General features: G+C 48.2%; 1 protein-coding gene and 1 long non-coding RNA gene across 3 annotated transcripts; both read left to right on the top strand.

Moving 5' to 3' along the window:
• Positions 1 to 3,345: 3,345 nt before the first annotated feature.
• LOC147151276 (uncharacterized) lies at positions 3,346 to 4,055 on the top strand. Its single transcript, XR_015083147.1, has 2 exons — positions 3,346 to 3,684; positions 3,806 to 4,055. It is a non-coding gene; the product is annotated as an uncharacterized LOC147151276 (long non-coding RNA).
• Positions 4,056 to 5,772: 1,717 nt separating this feature from the next.
• On the top strand, positions 5,773 to 10,681 carry gpr185b (G protein-coupled receptor 185 b). Of its 2 annotated transcripts, none has more exons than XM_086017774.1 (2): positions 5,773 to 6,194; positions 6,984 to 10,681. In XM_086017774.1, the coding sequence occupies exons 1-2, from the start codon at positions 6,188 to 6,190 to the stop codon at positions 8,033 to 8,035; spliced, it is 1,059 nt and encodes a 352-aa protein (XP_085873900.1). In that variant the 5' UTR covers positions 5,773 to 6,187; the 3' UTR covers positions 8,036 to 10,681. The 2 variants fall into 2 exon arrangements, with proteins under 2 accessions (XP_085873900.1, XP_085873901.1); XM_086017775.1 differs by lacking the exon at positions 5,773 to 6,194 and adding an exon at positions 6,561 to 6,790.
• Positions 10,682 to 10,715: the final 34 nt, after the last annotated feature.

The raw sequence follows: 10,715 nt of genomic DNA, 5'->3' as shown, positions 1-10,715 counted from the left end.
CCTCCGCTGGTGCTCGGCTTCGCAGCCGCGGCTGTGCTCGCGGTGCCAGAAATGAGTCGGATCAGGAAGGACGAGCTGAGGCAGGCGAGCAGGCGGGAAGGCAGGCGGGCAGGCAGGCAGGCAGGGGGGGAGAGAGGGAGAGACGGAGAGAAAGTGGCTATAGCGAGGCAGCAGGGCGGAGGAGGAAGGAGCGAGAGACAGATTAGAAAGCCTCAGTTGTTGCGGTTCCGAGGTTAAACTGTTGAGCGCGCGCACACACACACACGCGCAGCAAAGCAATCAGATGCAAATGCACGCGGGAAGGACTGTGCAGTGAGCAATTATTATTAACGCTGTGCAGTGACGTGCATGCGGTGAGGTGAGGTTCATGACTTGTGAGACACTGACTCCTTTCGGAATAGGATGTAAAATATTGAACCCATGAGAGAGCGAGGAGCCTATATTTCAATGTTGACCTTCATTGAAATGTGTGTTCAGAGCTTCATGCCTCAATCAATTTCACACTGCTCAACGATGTACACGAACAGAAGAATATTTCAAAGTCAAGGTCATCGCTGTTGTTTTTATTTGCAGATCTCTTTTTTTTAAATTAAAGAGTGCATCAGGCCCTACCTTGATATGTGATATATTAAGAAAGCCCCAATTACAAAATTAGTCATGACAACTGCTGCATGTCTGATGTTTCTGACAAAGTGAAAACTGGGAACAAATTCGACTAGTTATGATGAATTTATGGGGGCCAAACACAGTTAACGCAATATAAGGGAATGGGAGAGACTCCAGGTTCAAATTGGCTGCTATAGGTCTGCACGTCCTCAACAAGCAGATGCTCCCTCTAGTGGTTATACTGTATATTGCTATGGCACAGGTGTCAAACTCGAGGCTCGGGGGCCAGACCAGGCAAGGCATATTTTATGTGGCCCGCAGCAGCAAATCATGAGCTTCAACTTCCATGATCCTTGCTATAAATCTGGACCAAATTTTCAAAAATGTGTAATACACGAGGTTGAGATTTTACGAGATTTTTTTGCTATCCATTTTACAATAACTTGAACATTATGTTTCGGATTTCAATCTTAGCACTCCATCAATTTGTGGTCAAAATTCTACAAAACGATGAAACATTCATTTTCTGACTGCATGTTCCTGCGCTCTTGTTTCCTTCAAATTTGCCAACATCTTTTAGCCTTGGGTTCAGTTGGACCCAGGTTATTAAAACATCCAGAAAGTTACTCCAAGTGGCTGATAGTCGACAAACAACAAAGACCCGACTCGAAAGATTTTCTGCATATTCTGCTCAAATCCTCCAAGTCAACAATCTTAGCTTCCATTCTGCACACAGTCAACTCATGAACTTGCGAGCTACTAGTCACTCGCGTTACACACGCACACTGTGCTCAGGTGACAACGTTCCTGCATTCCACTCCATCCTGTGGTTGCCCTTAACAACAAAAAGATGACGCAAGCAGCGGGAGGAGGTGATGATTTTTCACAGCATTCCAAGGTTTCTTCTCTTGGTGCAGAGCTAGCCAGAATAAAAACGTAGTTCTTTGTACTGCTAACTAATGAATGGTCATTATCATTTTTGGCTCATGCAGGGGCAGTTCTATAGGATCAGAGATTTCCGGGTGCTGAGCTCCCAGGACCATGCGTTTGGTACGTGGGCCTTCAGTGGGGGTTTACCAGACTGAGTCCACCTCGTCATAGCAACACCGTCACGATAATGCCATTACACTGGACATCATCTGAAACACTTCACAATCAGTAGACTATTTCTCTTGCAAAGAAAATATAGTCTATTTACCACGGATGCCAATTATTAAAATCATCCATAGGCCTATTCATATGTGCATATAGCAACAAACGAGTTTTGCTATCGTCTGACTTAATCTGATCAAACAATCAGGGGACAGAAAAATGTCGATGTCATAAAGTGGCCGGCTCCCTTGTGAGGATGAATTGGAAATCAATACCGTTGCTAGTAGTGATCAACAGAAACATTTTAGCAGAGACAGATTTATGTATCTCTAAATGTATTTTTGAGACTAATTTAAAAAATATCTTTCTTTTTTCCTACCACATCAAGTTTTTGAGATATTTTCATTCATTTCTTAAAGTTTGACTGCTAAAAGCTGGCGAAATACTAACGTGCATTTTAATTTATAGCTATATGACGTTTCAGAAAAAAATCCACCTGTTGCTGAAACCTAACCCTTAATTCATAAATATTACTAAATATTTTACTATATTACATATTGTATTGTTATTATATTTACTGTGGTTAATTGCAACTCTGATTATCAAAATGTGTTGACGAGTGTAATGCACAGGTACAAGATTATTATAGTACCCCTCTGTTATCACAGTGGTAACAGAAATAAGTTGAATATGATCAAAGTAATAAATAGATAAATAAACCAATGAAACCCAGACATTGCTTTTGAAGTGTGGTTCAACAGAATTATAAATTAAAAAAAAAAAAAAACTCATGAAACAGGCCAAGACAAAAATGATGGTACACCTTGGAAATGTTCAACCAAGGTATGTCTCTTAAGTAGCATCACATGTGTCGTCAAAGTTGGTCAGTCTACTTATTCAAATCATGACAAGTAGCCGCGGTGATGTTTGGTGACATGGTACGCATACCACACAAAACATGGACCGGAGAATGCGAAGGACAGAGTTGTCTCAGGAGACTAGGAAGAAAATTATAGACGAGCACGTTAAAAGGTGAAGCACGCAGCTTGAGGTTCCAGTTACTAAATTTGCACATATTTGTCCCCAAGTGTGTAGTTCAAGTTCCTTGGGCCAACGCTACAGATAGTGAAGGCCATGGGCAGATTTGATTGCCATCACAACACAACACACCACAACCCCAAAGAGATTGTGGCAATTTCCGTCCTTTGGACAGGAAATTTTTTATCGCACACACACACACAGCAATATAGCGAGAGCATATGATGTAAACAAGGAGCGAAGCATCACTTTGTAGTTTTGGGAACGACCCTTTCACGTGCATTTTGAAAGGTCATTGATAGGGCCACGCGGAACAAGGGCTCATCAATGAGCTAATTAGCATCTGGGTGAAAAATGCGAAGCTGAAGGGATGCGGCAACACAGCTCATTTGCATGTGGCCCCCGTGTGCTGCTATGCTGCCACCTAGTGTTGCCGTCCATCGCTTCACTCGGCGTGGACGAGTTTGCAAAGGGCACCAATGGAGAACGAGCGTGACAGATCAATTATTAAGAGGAGTCACGTGACATCTTTTCCCTTTTGATCAGAAGGACGGGCTAATTGCCGTTAACGCTAATGAGGCACACCTGAGTGCTGCTCCTTATTTGCTCCCATTTAGCCACGGCCGGTGTGTCGATCGCTTTAGAGTGAATCCGTGGAAAGATTTTAATCGAAGGAAGACTCCCACTCCCGTGTCATCTATTCAAGCTATAAATACCGCTGCGCAGCGGCCGGATGGGCAGCATTTGAGTCATCTACTTGTAGCGGCTATGTTGATCCACAAGTGCCTGCAGCCAGGCTGCGCGTCAGCACTCGATGGAATCCACGAGGACAAGTCCATAACAATAACGCACACATGCAGGCGGAGTAGAAAAACAAAGAGGCTGCTGTGTGTTGGACTGGTCAGCAAATTGGTTACTATGACAACACGAGATCGAGGGAGCAAACAGGTGAGAACCTTGGCTTTTACAAACAACAGTCGCTGTGTTTAGAAGCAACAAACACAGCAAGATTCCCAACAATGGACCAGGGAGGACTGGGCAACTATGAACTGGTTTTGGTCACTTACAGAAATGGAAGAAGACAAAATCCAAGCTTCTGCGTCGTCTTCCATCTTGTATCAAACTGAGGGCTTGAGTGGCCTCCATGGCAACAACTGCTGGTGTAGTCACGTGACGTGGGAAGCGGCAACGCAGGCAGGCACCGTTACGGACACACAAAATGAGTCCAGGCTCGCGGCCCCATGCAGCGCTGACGTCTCTACTTGCTCGCTGCACTCGACTTTGACGATGTTACTAGAATACACTGTGGGACTCCTGCACTCCTTTTACTGTTGTCTCGTCTTTGCTGCCTCTCGCAGTCTCGAAAGGAACAGCAGGCGGACTTACTTTGTCAGCAAAGCGATAATTACACGACATGACAATGCACACTTGTACATATAGTGCTGACAAAACACTGGAACATCTCTTGGTATAGGGAATTCCTTCAGTCACGTCGCTCGCAATAGGACACACCCCCACACCTCCATTCACACCTGCTTGGAAATAAATGCTGGTTCTGGGAAGCACTTTTGTTTGGATTCACTGAGCCGTTCATAACTTGGAACCCTCAAATGTCCACAATATACGCACGAGAGAAAAAGATTTCTCGAAAATCCCGTGTGATGCTGACAAATTAAGCAGAAGACCAAAAAGAGAAATATGCATCGCAGCCAATCATAGTGTTCCTGCAGACAGCGTATAACAGTGCCCCCTAGTGGCTTTCAGCAACATAATGCATGCCAGTCCAAATTAAAACCAGAGCAGAGACGATCTTTGATGTCAGGAATGAGCATCAGATGACAAGACTGCAGTGAAAACTTTCAATTTCGAGAGAGCCTCGTCAAATCTGGCTTTTGAGACGACCCCCATCGTACGTGTCGACCAAGAGCCGGCGGAACTGAGTTTGACACCTGCTTCATGTTGGGAGAGCGAGGGATGAGTCACCGCTGCAAGTGTCAGAATATCAGAGCAGTGACGCAGCACTTTCTCTTTGCCGGGATACAACTTTGACGGGTAAAGCGAGCGTCCCGGCGTCATTATCCGGCTTTTTGGTAGTTAAGTGCAACTGGGGGGGGGGGGGGGGGGGAGTAACTCACAACAACATTTGGAAAAAAAAACGGCAACAAGTGGCGCTCATGAATATGCATGAGGAGCAAGGATAAACAATATGGAGTTTGACACCACACCATTTTTTTTTCAGTGTGGGCTTGTATTCAATCAGCTGTGATGTACACAAAACATAAAATAAAACCAGACAAAAGCTTCCTCTCCAATCAAAATACACCATCGCCCCCTTCCTATCGGCACTTGGGGTGCTGAGTTTGAGCCCTTCCTGATGTTGGAAGCTGTTTGAGACGAGCAAGACTGGCCATTGACCGTTAGATTTGCCACCACGGTGTGGATGACGTCACCCACGAAATGACCAACCCAAAACAATGACAATTCAAGTCAAATTTATTCATAAAATGTATTTATATGGGCTAGCCCTCGATCACGTTAAAAGTCTCAAAGGGCTTGATGAAAGGTAACAAATTGTCATGAGCGGACCTTGCCAAGGTTTCAATAATGCTGCTTTTGTTTTGTTTTAATCACAACCCACGTCGGCATTCCTTCAGTCCAACACACGTGAATCCAAAAGTCCTTTTTGAAACTAATTGAGGAGCGACTGGCTTGCGGCTTCACGCTGAAGAATGCAGAATGCTTTCATGTGGTGCAACTGAAAATATTTGGACTCGGGCGACATAAAGCCATGAAGGCATTGAAGTTGGGCTTCAGAGCGCTGCAGCGGACTGCAAAAAACTCCCGCAGGTGACCTTTAGGAAAGGTCATCAGTCCTGATGATGCAACGTTTAGTCACGGCTCAGGAAATTCCCAGTAACCTCTGCGCATCACGGTGCGTGTGGTGCAGACCATGAAATATTCCCATCATCATCATCATCATCGTCGTCGTCGTCGTGCCCCCACGACGCCAATGAGGACAACAAATGAGTCCCACGGAGCGCGCACATCACGCACGCAAACTCTCCGCTCCCTCTCTCCGGCTGCCTTTCATACCGCCTGGCATGATTCAAGATGACGCCGGCAGCTCAGGAGGAGACTTTGGTGACGTCACGTGTGCGGAGGAGGGAGGATGTGTATGCGACGCGAAGACGGCAGCCGACTAAGCATGCCAGCCGAGCGCCCATGCAGGCGCGTGATGCTAACCGCTTAGAAAAAGAGGGAGCACAAGAGGAAAAAGATCAAGTGGAGGAGGAGGAGGAGGAGGAGGAGGAGAACAAGGCTGCTTTCCTGCAGGGAACGACAACAAGACAGTGAGCGGGTCATTTTCTCCTTTTTTTTTTTCTCTCCCCCTCTTCAGTGTGACGTGCTGCCCCATCCACTCGTACTCCCGCTCACGCACCGCTGCAGCTGAATGACAGGTGATTTCTTCTTTTATCATCGATATCATGCTTGTCGTTGCCGCTGCATGAAGTCCACCGCTCTGATGGGCCGGCAAGTCTGGAAGTCCATTTGACATTTTTTTTTTTTTTTTTTTTTTTTTTGTATTTTACCGCAGTGATGTGCACCGCGCAGCCGACGGGGGTGGGGGTGATTGGGGTAGTAAGGGTGTGGGGGGGGGTGGGGGGCTCTTTGTCGGCCGTGGTGACCTTCTCAGAATCACACGCGTAGGGGGAGGAGCAGGTGGGGTTCGAGCTGGTAGACGGGTTTTTTTCTTTTCGTTTTTGTGAATGGAGCTCCAGATAGTTCTGGGCTCGCTGAGCTAAAATTAGCAGGATTTTTTTTTTTTTTTTTAAATCCCCAGACTGCATCATCATCATCATCATCACCATCAGATGATGATGATGATGTAGAAGCGGTTCCATAAATTGCCCACACGCGCCGCTCGAGAATCGCGCCTGCCCTAGAACGTCATGCACCAATTTTAGAGGCGCTCTAAAAATAGATATTGTTGATAATGCCTGGGACTTACGCTTCGGGTTGAGGAATAGAAGCCGTCCGACGGGAGCCTTTGTCGGTATGTTGATTTGTGTCCCAATGCATGGAGAATGATTTGCCTGCGGCGCTTTCGGGTGAATGAGCGAACGCACGACTGACTGAATGAGAGGACGGGGATGGCACGGATCGTCCGTCAGCCTCCCCGCCGCGTCCCTCGCTCGGTCTTTTTCCTCCACGTGCCGATGGTGAATTGCTTTCGGTGCTCCTTCCAGCCATGATCCTGTCGCTGGTGGCGGCGGCGGCCATGAGCGGCCTCAACTCCTCCTCCCCCCTGGAGCCGGCGGACCCGTCCACGCCGTCGTGGTCGTGGGCTCTCTCGGAGGAGCCGTCCTCCAACTCTTCCTCGGAGCCGGCGGTGCGGATGAGCCCCGAGCTCCGTCCGCCCGCCCAGGAAGTGAGCCCGTGGGACGTGGTGCTGTGCGTGACGGGGACGCTCATCTCCTGCGAGAACGCGCTGGTCATCGCCGTGCTTTTCTACACGCCCACGCTGAGGGCGCCCACGTTCATCCTGATGGGCTCGCTGGCCGTGGCCGATCTCCTGGCCGGCCTGGGTCTCATCCTCAACTTCGTCTTCACCTACCTGGCCGACGGCTCGCCGGAGCCCGTCAGCCTCCTGTCGGCGGGACTCCTGCTCTCGGCCTTCTCGGCGTCCGTCCTCAACATCCTGGCCATCACGGTGGACCGCTACCTGTCGCTGTACAACGCGCTGACCTACCACACCGAGCGGACGCTGACCTTCACCTACGTGATGGTGCTCTTCATCTGGCTGTCGTGCGCGACGCTGGGCCTGCTGCCGGCGCTGGGCTGGAACTGCCTGCGGGACGAGTCGGCGTGCAGCGTCTGCAGGCCGGTGACCAAAAGCAACGCCGTGGCGCTGGCCGTGGCCTTCCTGCTGGTCTTCGGCCTCATGATGCAGCTCTACCTGCAGATCTGCAAGATCGCCTTCCGCCACGCGCAGCAGATCGCCGTGCAGCACCAGTTCGTGGCCATCTCCACCACCAAGGGCGTCTCCACGCTGTCGGCCATCTTGTGTGCCTTTGGCGCGTGCTGGCTGCCGTTCGCCATGTACTCCATCGTGGCCGATTCCAGCTACCCGGCCGTCTACACCTATGCCGCGGCGCTGCCCGCCACCTGCTGCTCCGTCATCAACCCCGTCATTTACGCCTTTCGAAACCCGGACATCCAGAAGTCGCTGTGGATGGCCTGCTGCGGCTGCGTCCCGTCCAACCTCTCGCTCAGGCCGCGGGCCTCCAGTGACGTGTAGCCCGGGGTCGGTGGAACCCCGCGGCCGAAGGTTGCGTGGGACCCTGTGGCGGCAGAGGAGACCCTGCGGCCAAACCCACCTCGAGGCCCCCGGCCGCTTCTCAGGAGTAGCGTCTCTTTGAAGGTCAGGGGCAAATGCAATTAGAGGAAGGCGGCGGGCTAACGCTGCACCGGGGAGGAGGGAGCTTTTATTTGTCCGTCCCGCGAACGAGGTCATGAGGCGTGTGGAATCATCTGACAGCTCCATTAAGTTCCATCTCCTAAGCACATTCGGACCGGGAAAAGCCGCACAATCCAGAGGGAAAGAAAGAAAGAGAGAGAGAGAGCGCTAGCATCCGTCTGACGTCGATGCATCGGTTCCTGCGCCGGGGAAGCAAGTCGACTTTGACGTTGGATTCAGCATCCGAGGACGTCAGCGAGTCGGGGTGCGAGGTCGCTTTTTTTTCCTTCGGCGTGTCTCGAGATTGGCTCAAAGCCTCTTTTGTCAATGGCCAATTAGAGGAAACGACGCGCTCTCTCGCATGCGCATTCACTTTCCCGACTCCGGTGATTATCGATGAGTCTGAGCCGGCATCGACTTTCGCAGAGCCATAAATGGGTGTTTTTTTTCCAACGCTCACACGTGCCGCATGTTTTGCAGAGTGAAGACATTAACATGGGCAGGTTCAAATGTGGTCCCGAGACAGGAGGGAGGGCAGGTTGTTTGTGTGGCGACAGAGAACCCTTCCAACGCTTTCTACCAAATCCACCCCAAAAGTACAACATGAATATGTTTTAACTTGCGCACATCTTTCATGGCCACTTCTCTCTAGTGTCATCTTTTGGCTCTTGTCTAACATTTGCAGTCATTTGAGAACGAAGCAGAGGCGCGTACAACTTCCAAAGAACAAACTAGATTTGATGCAAATGTGGCTACAGACTCTGCAGGGCAAACGTGCAATACTCGATTTTTCACTGGAACGATAAGCGATGTAAAACATCAAATGCTAGGAGTAAAGAATAAGAAAATTTAGCATCTGAAAATGTGAAAATGCTGCGCTTTTGGCTTCAGTGCACAAGTCTTATGCTTTCGATATTTCTCCATTCCACAAAGAGTCCATGACTGGACTTAGCTAAACGTCACATTAGAAATGTTCAACTCCGATTCATGACTGTATTTCAGTTCCAAATCAAACGCTTTGTTGCTTCTCCCTTGAATGAGCGAGCTAAACTTTACAAAGTGGACACACCAAAGCTGGCTGTGAGGTCAGCATAACCAATAAATCAATCTTTCTATTCGAAATAGACACAAAGTTTTTCTCGGGCAACGAAAGATTACAACACTTGCACAGAAGCTGTAAGCTAACCTGCTAACTTGCTGTTCACCTTAAAGAAGCTAACGCTAGTGCGTAGATCAGTCGTGGCCATCTGTCACATTAATAATGATCACATTATTGTTCCGGGTAAGCTCAGCGCCATTAGATCACAGCCAGGAGTGAAAATGTTTCGTTAGCAACAAACAAAGTCTCCTCTGAAAAATTAGCGTCAAAACTTACATGGGAAGGTCGCGGCAATTTCATCACACACATCATATAACAATAGCATTTGTTGGATGTATTTGCATTAGCATTCATCTTTGTTTTGATCTACTCCGTCAAGCATTCCTGGGGTAGGAGTGGAGCGAGCACGCACTGTGTGCGCGCGCGCGTGTGTGTACTCACACAGTCAATTGGAGTGAATCATCGTCATTTCCAATTATCGTTGTAAACACGCACGCACGCACGCACGCACGCACGCACGCACACGGCGAGATAAGGAGTTGGCTTTCTGATCCAAACAACTAAGTGTGTTATTTTTCTTATGCAATGCTGTACAGAAATGTCTATTTTTGTAATGTTCGATCAGGGCACGACTTTGGGGACACGTTGGCTGATGTTCAATGGGACTTTTTTTTTTTTTTTTCATTTTTGATTGTGGAACAAATGAGTCAGGAACAAAAGGGCCATATTTTCCACCTTGCCGGTGTCTTATTTTGATTTGTATGTGTCTGTCAGACAAAAAAAAAAGCACTTCCTCGGTGTCATCCATCGTTTGCTCTGCTTGAGCGCTTTTGGAAAACACGCACGGAATGTCGCGAACATTTATTCCTCATATACTCCCACTGACACACAGTTCACAGTTTTCACGGCGTTTTCTGTCCATTTCGGGGTGTCCTTTCAAGTGTTCAGCATTCATACAAGGCTTTTGAAACATTACTGGGGTCCAGGGCGAGAAGTCCCTTCGCCGGTTGGGCTTGGACACGAGCGCAATTCAGGAAGACGCAGATACAGGATCAATCAAGAAAAACCACATCAGAGCTAATATTTGGACCGAGTATGGCCTTCATTGACATATTATTTTAGCTCCATGTTGTGTGCGTGTGACAGAGACAGCGAGAGAGTGAGTGTGTGCGTGCGCGTATAATAGTACCGTTTAAACAGCATCAGGATGAAAAAAAAACCGCACTTTATATGAGGGACACAACTGTTGCACTTGTATGTCGAATGTAGAACCTCCGAGAGAAACATTTATTTTTATTATTGTACATACTTAAAAAAAATCTGCCTGTAAAAACCGAAATGGAAACGGTAAAAAAAAAAAAAGGGAAAATAAAAAGAAGTGAAGATGGTGAGTGTTTCTTATTTGTGGCGTCACTGAGAAAG

Source organism: Filicampus tigris, chromosome 2, assembly GCF_054856515.1.
Source record: "Filicampus tigris isolate MCC_2025a chromosome 2, RoL_Ftig_1.0, whole genome shotgun sequence".
Taxonomy (NCBI): domain Eukaryota; kingdom Metazoa; phylum Chordata; class Actinopteri; order Syngnathiformes; family Syngnathidae; genus Filicampus; species Filicampus tigris.
The sequence above is the reverse complement of the archived record's forward strand: the minus strand, read 5'-3'. Positions and strand labels throughout refer to the sequence as shown.